The 21,622-nt window shown below is 39.6% G+C and overlaps 1 protein-coding gene across 5 annotated transcripts in view; it reads left to right on the forward strand.

The window, feature by feature from the left end:
* Positions 1 to 622: 622 nt before the first annotated feature.
* LOC145351065 (CAP-Gly domain-containing linker protein 4) overlaps positions 623 to 21,622 on the forward strand; it is a 266,003-nt gene continuing 245,003 nt past the window's right edge. For 2 of the 5 annotated variants that reach the window (XM_080200664.1, XM_080200667.1), the window contains exons 1-2: positions 13,452 to 13,609; positions 16,746 to 16,895. In XM_080200664.1, the coding sequence (XP_080056790.1) occupies positions 13,597 to 13,609; positions 16,746 to 16,895 (163 nt within the window). In that variant the 5' untranslated portion in view covers positions 13,452 to 13,596. Of the gene's footprint in view, positions 739 to 13,451; positions 13,610 to 16,745; positions 16,896 to 21,622 lie in introns of those variants that run through there. The other 3 variants (XM_080200666.1, XM_080200668.1, XM_080200665.1) reach the window with 2 other exon arrangements.

Genomic DNA, 21,622 nt, shown 5'->3' on the forward strand with positions numbered 1-21,622 from the left:
TAAAGTTCCTAACTTTATTAGTGGCAATAAGAAGTCAGCCTAGAGAACATAGAACAGTACAGGCCCTTCAGCCCTCAATGTTGTGCCCAGCTATTTCTGAAACCAAGATCACGCTATCCCACTCCCTATCGTGATGTGTTCTATCTACTTATTCAATGACCGCTTGAAAGTTCAACTCCACGATCACAGTATGCAGTGCATTTCCACATCCCAACCACTCTCTGAGCAAAGAATCTACCTCCGACATCCCTCCTATATCTCCCACCATGAACCTCACAGTTATGGCCCCAAGTAACAGCTACATCCACCGGAGGAAATAGTCTCTGAACGTCCACTCTATCAATCCCCTTCATCATCTCATCAATCTCCATTAAGTTTTTTTTAATTAAACGTTTCCTGCTCTTTAATCAAGAGCCTTATCTGGAGCGGCGGGGTGGGGAGAACCAGCACCCATCCGCCAGCTCTTGACCATACGACATGGAAACGCATACACCCATTCCTCCCGGGCTGACTGTCCAGGATACAGCTCCCAACCCAGCCGGATAGCAGCCGCTCGCGCTCCGCCCTGCCCTGCGCTCGAGCTTAACGGCCGCCTGGAGCGGCGCCTGCGCACAGGTGCGGCGGCGGCGGCGAGGGAAGCGGGGCCCAGTCAGTGACAGCCGCGACCATGTTGGCAGCGCAGTCAGTCACAGCTCCCGGCACCGAGCGCTAAGACCCCACCATCGGCTCTCCAACAGGGTGAGATCTGTCACTGTTTGCTACCCCTTTCCTCAGAGCACCCAGACGAAGATATTTACCGTAACCGCTCTTAATTGGCAGATCCAATCCTGGTTCTGTTTTCTCAGTGTGTGAACTGATGTTTACTTTTCCAAACAAATGACTTCCTTTCTTAGGGCCGTAATTGCACTATCGCCCCTTGTGCTGTACAGTATTAATTAAAACCTGGCCATCTGGTGGTACGTAATCGTTCAGGGGTTTAATAATTTATGGTTATGTTATTAGTTGGCAATCCTGAGGCCTGGGTTAATTAATTGCTCTAGAGACTTTAGTTCAAATCCCATCAGGGCAGTTGAGGAATTTCAGTTCCGTTAAATGAATAAATGTGGAATTAAGATAGTATCAGGTGTAATAGTGACCGTGAAGCTGTTGGATTGTCATTAAAAATCCATGTGGTTCCCTAATATTCTTTAGGAAGGGTATCTGCCATGTCCACCTGGTTTGACCTATTCCAGACCCTCAGCAATGTGTCTAACTCCTGACTGCTCACTGAAATGCCCTAAACTCAGCCACTCAGTTGCACTAAAATATTTATGAAAAAGCAGAAGGATTACTGTGAAAAAAAACTAAAGTGGGACAGAGTTCCGGACATTCAGTTTTGGACACCACCAGAGGCATTCCCAGCTCAATGCACCCGAACAAGTCCTTCTCACAAATATCTGAGGACGTTTGCCAAAATTAGGAAAGCTGTCGCACAAACTAGTTAAGCAGCAACCTGAAAATAGTCACACTCAGAATTATAGCTTTAAATCACGTTTCCTAACCTCACCATCACCATTTCTGGGTACACCCTGTTCTACCAGCTGGTTGTGTTGAACACCACTTGTAAGTTTTTTTTTCCACTCAGAGGCCCATGATTCTTTCGAACTCTCTTCCTGAAAAGCTGGTCTTCATCAGTGGAGACCAGAAGTGATGGCCTCACTGGGAGGGGGATAGGTGGATTGGAGGTCATTATAGCCCCCTGGGTGGTTGGAGCATGGTTTGGCAATGCCCATGTGGCACTGCCCACTCTGGCACTGCTCACCAGAAACATAACTGTGCTGGAGAAGTGCCTAAGAAGTGGGGCCTGAGTGGGAGTGGAACGTATGGAGGTGAAGTAATGGCAGGGGAAGGCAAGAGTAGGAACTCTGCAGACGGGTGTGATCAGCACAGAAAGGGGAACTCTGCAAGGCAGCAATCAGCAGGGAAGGGGAACTCTGCAGTTTTGGTGATTGGCAGGGAAGGGGGAACTCTGCAGATGGGGGTGATTAGCAGGGAGTGATCAGTGGTGGGGGAGAAAGGGGGACCTCTAACACATGCAGTGATCGATAGGCTGGGGTGATGTCCATGGGGAGGATGGGTGGGATGGCAGGAATTGCATTGGGAGATCAGGGAGCCTGCACTATGGCTTCACAAGCGCTCTGCAACTGGTGTCACTCGTGAGCTTTTGCTCCGCTCCACCCTTCCCACTGGTGAGAATCACATCCAAACTTACTTTTGCACTAAGTACTGTAAGATTGCGATTCATGGCTCACCAGAAAAATAGGGTAATTCCCTCCTGTTTTCTTGCTTATTCTACAGTTAGAATTTTCGTTGTGAGATTGGGCCTTTTGTGTCTGTCTTCACAGAGAAAAAAATACAGAAAATGTCATAGAAATACTGGGGAACCAACGGGCTTGAAGTGAAATAAATTAGTATTAGTAAAGAGGTAGGACTCAATAATAATTGGATTGAAGATTGATAAAACCCCTGGAACTGATAATCTTCATCCCTGGTGTTGAATGAGGTGACTGTAGAGTTAGTGGATGCATTGGTGGTTGTCTTTCAAAATTGTATAGATTCTGGAAAGGTTCCTAAAGACTGGAAAGTAATCGAAGTAATAATCCCACTATTTAAGAAGGGAGGGAGTGAAAATGAAAAACTACAAACCCATTAAATTGATGTCAGTAGTAGGGAAAATGCTAAAATCTATTATAAAAAATGTGATTATTGAACACTTAGAAAATAATGATATGATTGGGTGGTCAACATGGATTATGATAAAAAAAAATTTAAAAACCTATTGAGGTTTTTTGAGGATGTTACGTGTAGTGCAGATAATATAGAACCAGTGGATGTATTTGGATTTTCAGAAGATTTTTGACAAGATGCCACACAAGCTTAATAAACAAAATCAGAGCACAGAGGATTGGGGATAATATACTGTTATGGATTAAGAATTGAATTAATAGACATAAAATGAAGGAGTCGGAATAATCGGGCAATTGTTAGGATGGCAGTTACTAGTTGGGTACTGCAAGGATTAGTGCTGGGTCAAAACTGTTCACATATAGATAATTTGGATGTGGAGACCAAAAGTGATACTTCCAAATTTGGTGATGACACACAACTAGGTGGGAATCTAAGAGGAAGAAGCAAAGAAACTTCAAAGGGACTTGAACAGACAAAGTGAATGGCAAGAATATAAGGTGAATAAGTGTGAAATTGCCCACTTTGGTCTAAAAAGCAGAAGTACAGAATTTTTTTTAAATGGTGAGAGATTGGGAAGTGTTGCTGTCCAAAGGGACCTAAGCGTACAACATTTTTACAAGGTGTAACAGAGTTGATGTAGATGAGTTGTTTCTCCTAGCTGACCCAGAAAAGGGACATGCGGAATTGATTGATAAATGTTTTGAATGTGTATTAAATGATGTAGATATTTTTTATGTGAACCTACAATATGAACTTCTCATGATAAGAGTTTCAAATTAGTAATCTAATATATACAAAATTAAGTTTTTGTCATTGTGCTATATCACTCATTACCATTTGGGCATTTGTATTTCATTTGATTGAGATCAATAAGTTGTTACTTGCAATCAGCTATCATGGAGGAGTATTGAATGGATGCAGGCCATTTTGGTACAGAATGTTAAGACAAAAGGATAATTATGTTTCTCTGATGGCTCAGCATGTTTATCCAGTGAATAGCTGAGTTACAAAGACCACATAAATTATAAGATAGTTGGAAAAAGAGAAAATTACATTTGTTGTCTTTTTTCAAAATAATGCTACAAAGTTGTAATGTTCTGTTCTGTATGTTCTCAGTAAAGTTGATTATATAATTGATACAGGATACTCAATGCGTGTGGTGTACAAATGAAGTGCAATTCAAATGGAACCATTCCAAAATGCAGAGTTTATTTACATATAAGATAACAGAGGTTGAGATATGTTACAAGCCACCAATGCCATAAACAGATCAAATAACAACATAATCATACCTTTTACAGTTTACAAGTATCATCTGAACTCTCATTTTTGTTGTGTGAAGTGCATTATAGTCATTGCTATGCTTTATAATCACAACAGATGAGTGTTTCCATAAATACAACTTTTTTTGTTAGCTTTTGTTGATAAGGTTGCCATGCCAGAATCTCAGAATTGTTACGGATTTGGAAAGTGCCATTGCAGGAGCCTTGGTGAGTTGCTGCAGTGCATTCTGTATATGGTGCACACTGCTGTCATTGCTCAGTGGTGGTGGAAGGAGTGAATGTTGAAGATGATGGATGGGGTGCTGATCAAGCAGTCTGCTTTGTCCTTGTTTTCTATTCATTCAGTGGGTGTGGGTTTCGCTGGCTAGGGCAGCATTTATTTTCCATCTTTTATTGCCCTTAGAAGGTGATGGTGAGCTTCCTTTTTGAACTGCTGTAGTTTCATGTAGTGTAGGCACATTCATAGTGTTGTTAGGGAAGGGGTTCCAGGCTTCTGACCCAGCAACAATGAAGGAATGGTGATATAAATTCAAGTGAGTGGCTTGGAGGAAATTATCCAGGTGGTGGTGTTCCTGTATATCTGCTGCCTTTGTCTTCTAGATGGTAGTGGTCTTGCATTTGGAAGATGTTGCCTAAGGAGCCTTGGTGAAGTCCTACAGTTCATCTTATAGATGGTGCATACTGCTGCTACAGAATGTTGATGGTGTATGCAGTGAATGTCTATGGATGGGATGCCAATCAAACTGGTTGCTTTAGTCTGGAGTGAAGTGTCTTGAGTGATGTTGAACTGCAGCCATCCAGGCAACAGCAGAGTATTTAATTACACTCTTGACTTGAGCCTTGTAAATTATGGACAGGCTTTGGTCAGTCAGGAGGTGATATATTCGCTGCAGAATTCCTAGCCCCTGACCTGCCCTTGTAGCCACAGTATTTAAGTGGAGTCCAAAACCAAGGCTCACAGTCTGAGGATTCAGGATAGACCATTTAGGAAGGAGATGAGGAGACATTTCTTTACCCAAAAAGTGGAATTCATTACCATAGGAAGTAGTTGATGGCAAAACACAATGTATTCAAGAGGTGGTTAGATATAGCGCTTGGCGCGAATGGCATCAGAGGTTATGAGGAGACAGCAGGATTAGGCTACTGAGTTGGATGATCATCCATGATTGTGATGAGCCTGCTCCGCCATTCAAAGGGCCAAATGACCTCCTCCTGCTCCTATCTTCTGTGTTTCCATGGATCGTTCAGTTAAGTTTCTGGTCAATGGTACTCCCTAGAATGTTGACAGAGGGGAATTCATTGATGGTAATGCCATTAAATGTTAAGGGGCAATGGTTAGAATCTCTCTTGTTGGAGATGATCATTGCTTGGTGTTTATACAAAGAACAAAACAGCCCGGGAAACAGGCCCTTCGGCCCAACGAGCCCACACCGCCATTTTAACATTACGAGTCCCCCCTCCACCCATGACACTTATCAATGCTTATGGCATTCCACATTGGTGTAATAAATTGTCCCTAAATTAGTTTTCCCTCAATCAGCCTAATTGCACATTTTTGGGGTGTGGGAGGAAACCGGAGCACCCGGAGAAAACCCACGTAAGCACAGGGAGAATGCGCAAACTCCCACAGACACTGGCCCAAATCCATGTGTCTGCACAGCAAACAGTGATAGTCACTGAGCTGTCGTGTTGCCCAGCATCTGGTCCAGTTTAAGCATACACTAACGACATGAAGTACTAGGCTATTCTCGAAACAACCAAGAGCAGCCCTCGTACAACCCATCGCGTGTATGCTCCTCGTTGGACAACAAGGCGGACCGAAGCACCTGTGAATTAAAAGAGAAAAACAATAGTATCATCTGCTTCCTTATATGTTACCAGGGACGTCCCAAGGCTACTCAACCTATTTAAAACAATTTCCTATATCCCTCCATCTCCAACCCACTCATGTGCCTGTCTAAGTAACTCTTAACCAACTCCAGCGTCCCTGCCTCCACCACTAATGTTATTTGCCACTTATCAGTTCAAGCCTGGATATTGTTGAGGTCTTGTTGCATTTGGACATGGACTGTTTCAGCATCTGAGGAGTCACGAATTATAATCAGTATTGTGCAATTGTCGGCGAACATCCCCACTCTGACCCTATGAAGATGAAGATGGAGTCTAGCATCCACAGTTCGGCTTTGGATGTGTACCTCAGCAAGCCATTCAAGAATCATTTTAATGCAGAATGAAATAGGTGATGGCGATGAAGGAAAAACCTTCACTAAGAGTGGAAATATGATTGTGTGGTTTCATTATCAAATTTTGGGATGCTATAAATGCACAAAATGTCATCAGGTCATTTAACTAATGTGCAATATCCAATTCAGTGGATGGAGATAGAGACGATTCTGAAAATGAAAGTATCAAATCTGATCCAGAGTGGGATCCTGATGACAATGCCATAGCCAAAATAAGACTGAAGGAATTTGATGAACATTTTGCGTTAGATGCTGAAAACAGTTTGACTGTTCTAAAGTAATGTAATTGTGGTTAAAGTTATCTGTGCCACAGTTATTTGATTTGAACTATCCATGTTTTTTTTTCCCATTTTAAAATGATGACCATCTACACATCAGCGGTTCACACTGTATATTCAGCATATAAGTTAACCTCTATTTTTCATGGAATCATAGAATCTCTACAGTGCAGAATGTGCCTCAACTCTCTGACAGAGTGTCATAGCCAGGCCCTATCCCCACTTATTTATCCTGCTAATCCCCCTAACCTGCACATCTTGGGACACGAAGGGACAGTTTACTATGGACAATCCACCTAACCTGCACATCTTTGGACTGTGGGAAGAAATCGGAGCATGCGGAGGAAACCCTCGCAGACATAGGGAGAATGTGCAAGCTCCACACAGTCACCCAAGGCTGGAATTGAATCTGGGTCTCTGGCGCTGTGAGGCAGCAGTGCTAACTGCTGTGCCACCATACTACCCACTTTTTTGAAGAATCTTGGAAGCTTCAGAGGTTGACATATATGCCACAATCTGTGGTATTTTCTCCAAATCTCCACCCTAATTAAAAGCAAGTTCCGATCTCGCTTGAAGGAATTCAGCAAATTGGCACTCATTATGAAAGTTGGCAGTCTGCTTGAGCGATGAACTATTTCATGACATCTGTCCTAGATCTAGTCTTGTAAAACTGTCAACTGGGTCACAATCTATTGCCTTCATCATCCTGTATACGTCAGTCAGATCACTTCTAAGTCTATGCTTCTCTAAAGTTTAGAATTCTAGCTTTTTTAGATAGCAATGATGCATTTAACTGGGACTGTTGTCTCTTGTATATGTTAACTACATATCCATTACTTGTTGTATTAAGTGGTGGAGATTACAGGTTGAAAGAGGAGGTGCACCATATACGATTTGTGTCCTTGTAAATAAAAGTTTGCAATTACATTAACAGGGCTACATTTTATGTTGTTTGCACATTAACTTCTGTGTTGTTCACTGGCTGCAAAACATAGAGAAAACTTTGTTTATCATCATATTTCCCCTAGCTGTTGCTTCATTCCATTGTTCATGAACTTTAGATACCTATGCATAGAACTTACAGATCTCAATTTCCAATATAAAAACAAAATATTGGCGATGTTGGAAATCTGAAATAATATTAGAAACTGGTGGAAATGCTTTTTCTCCTCCTGCTTTAATGATTTTCTCTTAAGGTTGCATGGATGCTCAGCATTCATTTTGTTCACATTCCAAGTTAACCTTTATTTAACAGTCATGAGCCCAATCTTCCAATATATCAAGCATTGTCTATAGTTCTAACAATTGCACAGAAATTCTTCTCTGCTTCATTGTTGTTTCAGCAATGCCAGTTGGATTTCTTTCTTTGTTTACCTCTGGCTTATTGGGCCAAGAATAGAACTTTGCTGGGCTCTGAATGTAATGATCTGGCAATGAGCAGAGAACCCATTGATGAAGAATCTTTGGGTAAAATTGGATAGGTAAAAGTGATACAGAATGAAGTCAGTAGCTCTGAACTGGGCAATAAAGACAACTATTGGAGGAGGATGGAGATTGTATCAAGGACTGCAAAAAGGCTGAAGAGAATGAAAAAGGAAATGCACAATGGTTGCAAAGGATATAATTTGTGACTATAACTAAGACCATTTCAGTACTGTGACAGGGTCAGAAATTTGATTGGAGATTGGAGTGTGGGAAAGATGGGAATTGATTCTGGAAAGCAACATGCTTGAGGATTTGAAAGGAGATGAAAGAGTGGTTGGAGATTGGGTGCTGGTTTGCAAGGGCAAGGTGGTGAATGGTAGGATTTTTGTGGAGGGGAGTGATAAAAACTGGTTTGGAAATGGAGGGAAAACGTTCCTAAGGAAAGGAAACCATTTGCAATAGCAATTTGCTTGGAGCTCAGGAAGGGAAGTTGGTGGTCAGCATTTTACTGAAAAAATGGTTAAAAAGTCAAGAGGTGGATTTGTGGGTAAGATACAGTCAGTGAAAGTAGAGAGATAGGAGAAAAGCTAAGAAAAATAGTAGATATAAGAATGGGGCATCGAGGAGCCTGGGGATATCAGGCTTAATGGAAGAAGGGGGAAAAAAGGAGGAAGCAGCAGCTACTGAATGGGTGATGTCAGTCACAGTGTCAGTCTGTGATCTTAAAATGCTGTTTGAGGTGATAGAAGGGGTTTTTGAGTGTTTGTAGGGGAGAAAAGAAGTAGAGGATTTTCTTTGCTTTCCATGATTATCCTGGAGTAATGAATGGTTTTAGCAAGGGTGGGATCGAGGCTTGATGGTGTTAATTGTGATTCAATGCTATCTGGCTCAACCAGCAATGTGTCAGATACATTCAGATCTGTTTCTTTTAGACTTGAGCATGCAATGCTTGGAGCATTCCAAGGGGACAGCCAAGTTGATAGAGTAAAGGTTGTGCCGCAGACCAAAGCATTAAAGGTGGAAAAGAGGAAATGCTTGAGAAAATTGGTGGCTCCAGAAGTGTCATAGGAAGTAGAGTTGAGCGGGAAATATTCTAAGAATAATTGCATGGAAACTGTTTTGCTGGAATGGAAACATTCATGTTGCATTTATAATACTGTACAGAAACAGATTAATTAACACTTCAGCTCACTTCTGTTTGTAGGACCTTGTTTAGCACAGATTAGCTGCCATGTCTGACTACAAAACGTCAGTCTCTACACTTCTGAAGTAATTCATTTGTTATAAAGCATTTGAAGACATTCTAAAGTTGTGAAAGATATACATCATTTCTTCCTATTTCTTTTTCAAAATTTTCCTCAAACAGCTTTTTAGCATTTTCTTGCACTGTCTCCAAGCCTTGAGTTATTTCCCTGTACCTGGTAAACAAAACGTGGTGCAATATCCAATGTACTGCCTGAACTGAGCACTATATAATTACAACCTCAGCATGACTGCTTCAAATTTAAACTCTATGATATAACTTATCATTATAATTGCTTTATTAAGAGGGAAAAAAAGAAAACTTTTGTTTATATAATGCTTTTCACAAACTTAGGATATCACAAAGTGATTTACAGCCAATTAAATATTTTTGAAATGCAGGCACTGGTGTGATGGAGGGAACATGCATTGTCTAGATATATGATTCTCTTTTGCAGTATTGACATTTTCAAGTAGTTTACAGGACAAATTCACATGATTCTGGATACAGTACACTTCTGTTATTGACCTATTTAAAGAGCCTTTAAGGAGTTAGGGACTTGAACAATTTATCTTTACAAAGGACAATATTTAACTTTCCCTCTGTGTGTTTTTGTATTAAATTATATCAATGTATTTTAACATGGCAGCAAGAACTGGCTGTAAGAGATGGACAAACTAGGAAGTTCATTATGATTTGAAGAATCAAATAGTCTAGTTTAAGAATTTCTGTTTTAATTATGTAATATCTGACTGAGCAAATCAGTTGAAATGAGAAATATGCCTCATCATTTAGAGGTAAAATGAATTGGGAAATTGGGAAAACGTCATATTCAGCATAGATGCTGAGTAGGTATTATTGAGCGTTATGATTCTGAAATAACAAAGTACTATTAATAACAAAACAAGCTCTCAATACAGGTTTTATTTGTAAGAGGTGAGCAAGAAATGTAATGAGCTCAAATAATGTATATGCCTTTCAGGAATTTTGTTTACTGTAACAGTTTGGTTCCAGTTTTGCACTCGCAGTAACGTGTGACAATACCATTTGTTAAAACCAATTGCATTATGAAAATCACAGTAGAGATTAGGGACTTTAACTGGTGAATGACAGAATAACGTAAAACACTATACATAACAGCTGTGCCTCTCAATCAGTAGGATGGAAACAAGATGTTGGCAATATCATCAGATAGTGAGATTGCTTGGATTTCAGTAGTCTTTTTAAATGGAAAAATTCATTATTTTTCTTTCTCTGATCATAGGAATACTGTCAGAGAACAGAGTATAACTGTTTTTAAATCTGTAATTTACATAAAAACTGATAATTGAAATAATAGTGAACTGTTTTGACCTGTGACCCTTGAAACAATGGGGAAAATTGGCTACCACCTCACGAAAATTCTAATGTGTCTTTTTGTGCAGTATTAAATAGGGGAAAAAAGCAAATAAAAAAATGTAATGCTCAATCTACTCAAATCATTGATTAAAACACATGAAATATTTGGTTTTTGTTTGGGAAGGAAGTCAGAGCTGTGAAGAGGGTACAGAGGAAACTAATTACAAAACTTTCAGGGACTAGTGACTGGTTATAAAGAGGTGCATATGTCAAAGTGATAACATTAATTTAAAAATAGGATAGACCATGTGAAGGTTATCATTCTCCCACCGCAATCAGTGAAATCAGCACCTATATACTTCTCCCAGTCCTGCCTAATATTCCACCTCCTGATGTGTACTGTAAGGCAAAGAAGCTGAAGGAGTTTGACTGCATTGAAGTCATCCCTGAATTGCCAACCCACGAAGGTCTTCGGAACCTACCAAACATGCGTGTCAAATCACACATACCTTTCTGGAGCTCTGCGAATGCTTTGGCATTGCAGAATTTAACACAAAAATAAATGATTCAACACTACTATTGCCAACAAAAATCTGGTGACTGATCAAACTACAGCCTCCAGGATTTGACTTTCCTTGTAAGTAGTGGTCTACCCTCAACAGGATTGACATTCCGCACAAGGATATCATACCTCCTTCACAAATGGAGTTTCAAAGGCAGCCCGGTATGTTCACATTGTGAATGAATGTGGCCTAAGCAACTTTGTCACAGGATTCAAGGCAATCAGCTTAACAATAGAATTGATTGTCCAACTTGGACTTTAGACTTGCAAAGCTGCAAGATGTCATGCAAAGAGAAATTATGAGGAGGACCTAGAGAAATATGGAAACCATTAATTGGTGTAGAGAACACTAAAATGTTTTCAGTTATTCTGATGGAATGGATTTAATGAAATAAAAATGGAAAACTATTTCTATTGGTGAGCCAGCATAGAAGGGATATAAATTTAGGATTTTCATTATGAGGGTAAAGGGACGGGCTAGGAGAAATGATTTTAACCAAGGTCTGCGCACACATAATGCTTGACAGAAACATTGGTAGAAGAAGATAAAGTCTGTGAAAGGGATGATTTATGGCTCAGATTCTGTCAGGTACTCTTTGCTGTGTCCAGCGCATTCAGCTGCCCCTAAATGAGACATGAATTGTCCACTTCGCAACAGGTCAAATTTTTCTTTTGAAGGTTCCTTTTGAGATTTTTTTGAGGGCTACTTTTTGAATTTTGGAGGCCAAATGTTTTAGTTTTCAGGGACTCCTTAAAGTGGGTTTTAAATTAAAAACCAAACTGTTCCAGTAGCAGCAGGAATTTACAAACTTGCCCTACATCCTCAATAAAAAAATTAAAGAACTGAGAGACCTGGTGCTGTGATGGCAGCTGAGAAAGAAACAATCTTTCTTCATTAACCTCCTCCTCCTTGTCCTCTCTCTCTCTCTCTTTCCTCTCCCATCCCCACTGCCACTTATTCATCCTCCAGTGGCTGATATTAAAGCAAACTTGACACTGCCAGTTTTTTCTACACATCAAAACATTTTGTTAGGCAAAAATAAACATATGGACAACAGCAGCCTGAAAAGTCTTGTATATGGACAGGCACTTCTATAGCAGAAACATTTAAAGAAAATCTGAAGGGGAACAACCCCACAGTTTTGTTTCCTTGCTTTATTCTGGATCTGTCTACTTGAAATAATTGGACAAATATAAAAGAGGAGGAAAGTCATTAGGAAGGATGTATTAACTTCTTAATTTTTTGTTTGATTTTTGTTGTTCTAGCAGGATGATTTTAGAAGGAAAATAGATGTTTTTTTAAAAATTGGGAAATTGTATCAAAAAAATAGTTGTAATGTGAAGGCGTTCCTTCAAATTCTGTCTCTGGAAGAACAGAAGGGTGGAAAACTGTGATTGGAGGAGTTGGAACAGCAAGCATTGAACAGACAGAATCTATGATTGGAAAAGCAACTCTCCACAAATTTTGTCTCTTCCATACACGTTGCATCTCCAATCAAAGTCTGCATTATTTCCTGACTCTGAACAAATACCCGTGGCTGTAATAGTTCAGCCCTGTTGGGACTATGGAGAAGACATAATTTAAGGTAATACTTATTGTACTCACAGTGAGTTTAAATAAGATAAATAAAGGACTAAAATCTGGTGTGGCAGAGGTCAAAATTGCACTCAAACCTGTCAGTTGATATAGATTTGAATCATGGATATTCAGGTTAAGGATTAATCGAATGTATTTTTCATTCCTTTAATTTTTTATGGGCTACTTGTGAGGCTTTGAGGGAAAATTTGTCCGCTGCTCCATGTATTTTGAACATTGGTCTTCAAACATTTAGCTACCCTAAAATTGATCTCTTTGTTACAGAATATGAGGGTTATAATTGCAAATCAACAGTTCTAATTTTGTTTCATAAAGATATCCTTTTTGTTATTTAAGTTTGACCTGCAGTATTATTATTTCACATGTTCCGTATGCATTCGGTTAATCCTTAACCTGAATATCCATGATTCAAATCTATACCAGCTGACGGGTTTGATTGCAATTTTGACCTTTGCCACACCAGGTTTTAGTCCCTCTTGCCTTATTTAAACTCACAGTGAGTACAAGATGTGTTTGAAGTTTTAACTGTAAAGTGGCTAAAGATTATATTCTCATCAAGCTTGGATTGAACAATGTTATATTGCACTGGCTAGTGACGGTTAATTGGACATCAAAGTAATATGAGCAGTGTTCAAGAGTACATATGATCTGAAAATGTATTGAGTACTTGGAAGGATTTTAGGCACCTGAAATAGCTGCCAGGCTATTTAAAGACTATCAACCCATGAATCCTTTACGGTAACACAGTGATAGTTTGTTGTACTAGTTTAGTCAGCAGTCTCTCGCAGTTTGCACATTGGGTTAACGAACATTGATTTACCTAACTGCTTTCCTTATCAATGATCCAGTGTGAACAACAAGTACTGTTCTAACTTTGCAAGTTTAAAAAATTCTTTCAAAATGATACAAACTGGTAAGTATTATGTCTTTATTTGTGAAGAAACTGACAAGTATCTATTAGTCTTAACAAAAATGCATTCTAAATGAAAACTTTAAATCTACTTAATGTTCCAACAAAACTTAAAAGACATTTTGAAATACTAGCGCCTGTTGAGGTAAACACGGCATAATATGAGTGAAAATATTTTGTCCAGTCAAGTGAACAAAGATAGTTAGACGAAGGGATCAAAATTATTTTATTTGTTATTTATTATGTATTTTTTATGCCATTTGTGTGGTGCAGATGTTTGTAGAAATATATCTACTGATATAAGTTGCTCTCTTAGTACTTCTTTCTGTTAGTCTACTGTGGTGGAGTGTGTATATCTAATGCAGATTTTTACTCCATGTTTGAATCTTTTTAGTTAAGTTTCCACCCCTGCTGCATAACTAAAAGGACAAATTATATCCTACGCAAGGAAATGCACTATTTATTCAAAAGTTCAGTTTTGGACAAAATTATCAGTCCAAACCCAGGACATCAGGAAGGAAAGTCATTAAAAGATGATTCATTCGATAAAATTACATCCTGTTATTGGAACACCATTTTAATTTTATTTATTTCCTTATTTTGGGAATCTAAATGTTCAGTTCCTGCAAAAAAATGGCAGTTACAGTATTTTAGGAACCATTTTGAGAATTTGAATGGACAAAATAATATCTCTATTATTGGACAGAGTGTGGGGCTATAGGGTGGTGATTTTACTTTGATGGTTTCCATTTTAATATGGATATAGGAAATTATGATGTAGAAAAAAGATAACAGGGAAATAAGATGAAGAAACAACAACAGAAAATAGGATTTGGTACATAGGAAATACAAGCAGACATGGCTAGGGTGTGGGGATGGGTCTAAATTCAATAGGTGCTAAAAATGTGATTGTGAAGCATGATTAGTCCATGCCATTTATTTGTAATGAAGGCATCATATAACTTTGTGCTGCCTACTGTTTTAAATGATACCTGCATCCAGACAGTACTATCTGCACTATTGATTGGCTGGACACCTGAGCAAGTTAAAGTTAGTTTGCACTGCTTAAAACTAATCTGTGCCACTTAAAGAGGAGGAGCATTGCAGAGTGGGTGCTGGCAATGTGGAGGAAGTGAATCTGAACTGTATTATATTGAGTAATGATATCCAGGATTTTCAGATGCTGTATCAGAGGCCCTTGTGGAGAAAGCAAAAAGTAGGAGAGATGTCCTGAGTTTGCAGGGATTTTGAAAACCCACCAGACACATGTTCAGAAGACAGTGGGAAAAAAAGATTACTGGAGAGGTCATTGCCAAGAATCAAGCCCAAGGAGCTTGATGGAGAGCTACCCAAAATTCAATGACCTCACATGAATGATCAAAGCCAGTGAATGCATTTCAATTGCCACATTCAACCAAATGCACCACTAACTTCAAACAGAGTTCAATTCACCACAAAGCCTATCATTCATCTACAAGCCACCTCCGTCAATCAAGAATCATACCTAACAGTCAAATGCTCCCTTACACCCTCATAAAATAAGACCTGTTGCACACAGCACACACAGCTAGCTAGTCAACCAAACCACCATGTTACCTAATCAGATAACAAAACTCTTAATGACATTCTTCCCTCTCCCTTGCAAGACAATGTAGCACACAATTTGAGGCAGCAGGAGCTAAGGCATACTCAAGTGCTTTGTAAATACTGCAGTTCTAAAAGATGAATTGAAACTTCACGGCGAGTGGGTAATTAATCCAACCTGCCAATTATAGGCAGAATGTTTATAATCATTGTGGTTAGGAACAAAGGCAGCACTTGAGATGCATTCAACCATGAAGGGAAAGGAAAACAAACAAAGCTCTTGGTTAGTGGGCAATTGATCCAATCTGTCAATCAAAGCACTTCAAAGGAACCAGACACCAGATGCTATTTTTTGCAAGTGAAAAAGGGAAGTCCCCAGTGAAACTCCATCCAATTTATCAATCAAAGCATTTCAAAGGAACCAGACATCAGATGCTACATTTTCAATGTTAAAAGGGGAAATCCACAGTGAATCTGACAGCCTGCTGCCCATCATAGCATCCAAATAAGTTTCTGAACAGCTGGGTCTTATGAGAGCAAGCAAGGGGATCTCCCTGATAAAAGCGATAGGTCGTTTCTATGAGCCATTAAACACCTAGAGCTTATGACATTACTCAGGCATAATCCCTATTGTTGAATGAAGTATTACGGTGATTTTGAAGGCTTCCAAGTGACCATGGGGCATGGATATCAAAGTGACGAGGGCAATTCAAAGATTTTAAAGGACAAAGACAATAATGAATATCTTTGTCAGAATTGTATCTGAAATCACATCCTGAGAATGAACACCATTTTTGCCAAGACAAGAAGAACAAGTGCAGCCTTTAGTCCACCATCCTGGGGAAGAGTCTTGAGATCAAAGCCTACCCTTGGGTGCTTCAGTTTCTTTCCACACTCCCACATGAACAGGTTAGGTTGATCGGCAATGCTAAATTCTCGAATGCATAGGTTAGGGGAATTAGCAGGGTAAATATGTGGGGTTATGGGGATAGGGCCTGGATAAGATGCTCTGTTGGACAGTCAGTGTGGACTCTGTTGGCCTCCTTTTGTAGTGTTGGGATTCTATGATCCTCTGATCTATATGGCTCAGCTTTGAGTAGTAATAGGAACATGCAGATCTCCTTTAAAATAGAATAAGGAAGGGCAGTTTTGTCAGTTTCTGGATAAACTTACTGGGTCTTTGTGGAATCCCATCTTTCTATATCTCTAAGGACACTCTGCTGGTTAATACTAATTAATGCTATACAAAAAGCTGAAGTATGTTTTACCACACAATGGAAATGAATGTGAAGCCTTTCACATGGCTGATAGGAGTGTTATGTGACACCAAGCCATATATAGATTAGGTCAGATGACTAAAGCCTTGGTCCAAGAGGTTTAAGGAGTGTCTTAAAGTAGGCAAGTAAAATCAGTGAAGAGGTGTAACTGAACTACTTTTTAACATCATAGTATGAGGGAAATTACACAAATTACAGAAATCAAAAACATGGAATGGTGTGAGTGACTGTGACAAGTCATCATGGAATATCTCTTAAACTTGTGTTACCTTCTACAGGGGCTAACATTGAAATGACAAAAGAAGACCCTTTTGTAGAACCCTCCAATGATGAGGACTCTGTGAGTGGAAGTTATAGTACTATATCCTCAGATTCTGAGAGACCAGTTGTCCATCCAGTAGTTTCAGCACCTATGCCTACAGATTGTGGTAAGTACCTTTTTGTGAAAGATTGGACTATTAACCACTCTGCTTTCATTAACTAATTCAGTCTTTTCAATGGTGGATTACATATTTTGACGTATTTACATAATACGTCATTAGTATCTTGAGGGAGACAATAAAAAATAAATTTGAATTCCCTATTATTAATTGAAATAAATTATGCCACAAGATTCCATATTTTAACAAAACCCTTTAGTGCACAAGAATTAAACAAAAACAAGGATTACTAACAACCCTATATTTTGGAATGTTACAATCCTGTTAGGGACCGTTAACATTTGAAGAAACAATCTGAACATCTCATTTTAACCAAGATATCTTATTTTTAAACAAAACAATATGGTTTATAACCATATTGTAACAATAATAATATAAAATAAAAACAGAATATGCTGGATAAACTGAGCAGGTCTGGCACCATCTGTGGAGAGAGAAACAAAGCCACTTGGCTATGGAACTTTATGGTTTATAACTATGTAGGTTGTGAACTCAGTTTGACTTACTTCTCCCAAGAATTCTTTGATGCTTTATAATATGTTAGAATTATTTACTTCTGTTGGGATGGCCCAAAAGTATGCCACAGTCCTCTAGAATTTACTTTAATGCTCATTGGTTCCATTCTCTGAGGTAAGACTCTTTGTTTAATACTTCTTGACTGTGGATAGTTTTGTCCTTTGTTCTGGTTGCTTTCTCAATGATTCCCAGCTAATAGTGCTGATTGTTTTCTTTGCAAAAAGTCTGTGTTTACGACAGTCCAACGCCGGCATACCCACATCATGTTTTCTTTGCCACAAGACACTATGAGAATCACTGTAAATCTCCTCCGCTCACTGTGAGCTAGAGTAAATCCTCTACTGCTTTCCCCTCATTAAATCCAAACTGAGGTTAAGCCTTCATCTGCATTCCACATGAAATCATGAAGTAGTATTTTCTCAATTTAACTGCTGGCCTGACTACCACCTATTGACTTTGTCTTCTCTCAGTACCCTGCAATTGACACAATTTCCAGGATACAGCTCTAATTCTCTCTCTCAACCTGTTCTACTTGCTGGCAAACTAACTGAATTTTCAAAAATAATTTCAAAACAAAGAATCTCACTAAATTCCATGCATTTCCATGATAATATGACTCACTAGGCCTGTTCCCAGCAAAAATGCAAATTAACTAATTTCCAAGCTTTCATTAACCTTAGGAGCTACATTAATAACTTATTTTTACTGGAATAAATGCAGATATCATAGCTGGAATTGTCCGGCTGACAAGAACTTCTAGACCCGCCAAAGGTGCACCCCACCGGGGATTTCCTGGTGATATGCGGTGCAGTCAATGGGAAATCTGATAGACAGCAGTGGGACCAGAAGATCCTGCAGCTGACAAATCTCTTGCCCCTTCCTGCCATGAAAAATGCAAGGCTGGGAGGTCAGAAAATCACCTCACAATGTTGCCTATTCTTTTGTTCAGTAAGATAGCCTATTGTTTTATGACCCTCACTCTTTCACCCTGACCTTATCAAAAAAACATGAGTTAGCTTTTGAATTGTAATGATCTTATCTAGATGTTTACCAGGGTTTTTCCCACTGAAATTAAAATTTAAAATTCAGTTCCTCAGAGTAAGACATTATGGCCGAAATCTTTTAGCCGTGCATCTTCTGGTCATGGAACTTATTTCATCGAGTCCCTACACTGCAGAAGAAGGCCATTCGGCCCATGGAGTCTGTACTGACCACAGTTCCACCCAGGCCCAATCCCCCACAATTATCCCGCTAATCCCTCCAACCGCCACATCCTGGGACACTAAGGGGCAATTTAGCATGGCTAGTAAACCTAACCCGCATATCTTTGGAGGAAGCTGCAGCACCTGGAGGAAACCCACATAGACACAGGGAGAATGTACAAATTCCTCACAGACAGTGATCCCAGCCGGGAATCAAACTCAGCTCCCTGAAGCAGTGAGGCAGCAGTGCTAATCACTATACCACCATGCCACTCAATGTGACATCTTCACCACTGGAAGAATTAATAACGAAATGGCAAACAACTACTTCTGTCTTCACTGAGGAAGACATAAATAATTTCCCATAAATATTAGGGAACCAATGGTCTTATGAGAAGAAGGAATTGAAGGTTATTAGTGTTATTAAAAAAAAGTGCTGAGAAATTAATAGAACTGAAAGTCGACAAAAGGACAAAACAAGGAATTACAGACTGGTTAACCCAACAAAAGGATGTGATAATAGGACACTTAGAAGATATCAACCAGATTTATCAAACTCTATGGATTCATGAAAAGAAAAACATGTTTGACAAACCATTTTGAGGGTGTATCTAGCAGAATAGATAAGGGAGAATCAATGGAAGTGGTGAGTTTGGCTTTTCAGAAAACTTTTTACAAAGTCTCACATGAGTGGTCAGTGTGCAAAATTAAAACACATGGGATGGGGTAATATATTGCCATGGATTGAGAATTGGTCAGAATACAAGAAACAGAGTTGAGTGCTACAGGGATCAGTGCTTTGGCCCCTGCTATTTACAATATGTATCAATGGTTTTGATGAGGAAACCAAATGTAATATTCCCAAGTATGCAGATGACATGCAACTTAGTGGGAATGTGAGTGGTGAGGAAGATTTAATAGGCTTTATGGCAATATCGACAAGTTGAGTGATTGGGCAAATTCATGGCAGATGAAGTGTAACATGGATAAGTGTGAAGTTATCCACTTCGATAGGAAAAACAGGATGGCATAGTATTATTTAAATGGTGATTGGAAAATGTTGATGTACAAAGGACCCGGGTATACTGGTATACTGTTCACCGAAAGAAAACATGCAGGTGCAGTAAGCAGTTAAGAAGGCAAATGGTATGTTGGCCTTCATTGCAAGAGGACTTAGGTACTGGAACAAGGATGTCTACTTCAACCTTGGTGAGGCCACACCAGGAGTATTGTGTGCAGTTTGGTCTCGTAGGGAGGTCTTGCTGCGGCTATATGGGGCATTGCTGAGGCCGCAGCTGGAGTACTGTGTGCAGTTTTGGGCGCCGTACTTACGCAAGGATATTTTGGCCTTGGAGGGAGTGCAGAGGAGGTTTACTAGGCTGATGCCGGAGTTAAGGGGGTTGAGCTATGAGGAGAGGCTGAATAAACTAGGCTTGTATTCGTTAGAGTTTAGAAGAATGAGGGGAGATCTCGTTCAGACGTATAAGATGATGAATGGGATGGATAGGATAGAGGTGGAGAGACTCTTCCCGCTCAGAAAGGACAGTAGGACTAGAGGGCACAGCCTCAAGATAAAGGGGGGGTAGTTTAGAACGGAGTTGAGGACGAACTTCTTCACTCAAAGGGTGGTGAATCTCTGGAACTCTCTGCCCGTTGAAGTGGTGGAGGCTACCTCGCTAAATATTTTTAAGACGTGGGTTGATGGGTTTTTGATAAGAGAGGGGATTAAGGGTTATGGGGAGAGGGCGGGAATGTGGAACTGAGCCACGACAGATCAGCCATGATCTTATTGAATGGCGGGGCAGGCTCGAAGGGCTAGATGGCCTACTCCTGCTCCTATTTCTTATGTTCTTATCTAGGAAAGGATATGCTTGCCATGGAAGGAGTTTAGCGAAGACTCTGTAGAAATGTTTAATTTTGATAATTGTTTACAATTAATTTGTTGCTTAATTACGGGCATTAGGCAAATAATCAAAATATGTCAACTTAATATGATTTTATGCTGAATTCTGTGGCACTAGCTCATCACATGGTTTGGTCTTAGCATCATTATCAATCTTGACAAGAGAAGGAAAACATGTGGCTCTTCAGCCAATGATGCAAGACTTTGAGAATGAACATTATTGGTGTGAAACTGTCCACCTCCCTTGCAATTAAATCTTATCAGTTCCATTCTCTAAATTCAAAGACTTATTCTGCAAAGAAAAACAACTGTTAAAATATTCAGCCTTGTGCATTAATTTAGTGCAGTTTAACTTGTGATGTTCAAAAGAAGTGACTTCCTTTCACTGTATGTAACCAGCTCTGATTTTGTAAATTTAGAAATAATTATGTATTAGCTTTTACAACTCTTTCAAATTCTTTAAAATTGTAATATATATTAATTGAATATGTTATATTTCGCACACCAATCACTTTCAACCCTAACCCAGAGGCCTGCACTGGCACTGCGCCAGGGCAGTGCAGACACATTCTTCTCCACCCACGCTTCCCCCCCTCCTTCCCCCCAGACTATACTTACCTATGTGCCCTCGACAGGTTCCCCCTTGCCTGAGTGGGTTCATGTTTTGCAAAAGCAGTTGTCAACCTCACCGATGTGACAACATGCTGGCGAGAGGGAAATTTCTAATGTGGGGCACATATGGCAGGGAAGCCCTTCAATTATATGTTAATTTAGTGAAATGGAGTTTCCAGATTTTCTGGGCATGAACCTCATTACATCATTGGCGAGGTAATAGACATCTTAGAAAACCAGTCAGGGGACAATGGGAAATGAAATCAATAGATGACCATCACTCTCGAGAAACCGATCAGAAACTGATCCTGCTCCACCTTGATCAATCACAGATCGATTACCCATGTCTTAAGCGAATTAGGAATTAGCTTCGCCTCATTTAGATCAATCAGAGTGCAGTAATATCATTGATCACGCTGTGGGTTATGTCTTGGAAAGCAGCCGCTTTCATCGCGCAGTTGAAACTGAAGTTCATGGAGCTT

The sequence above is a fragment of the Carcharhinus amblyrhynchos genome, chromosome 12 (assembly GCF_965287045.1).
Source record: "Carcharhinus amblyrhynchos chromosome 12, sCarAmb.v2.hapA, whole genome shotgun sequence".
NCBI classification, from domain to species: Eukaryota; Metazoa; Chordata; class Chondrichthyes; order Carcharhiniformes; family Carcharhinidae; genus Carcharhinus; species Carcharhinus amblyrhynchos.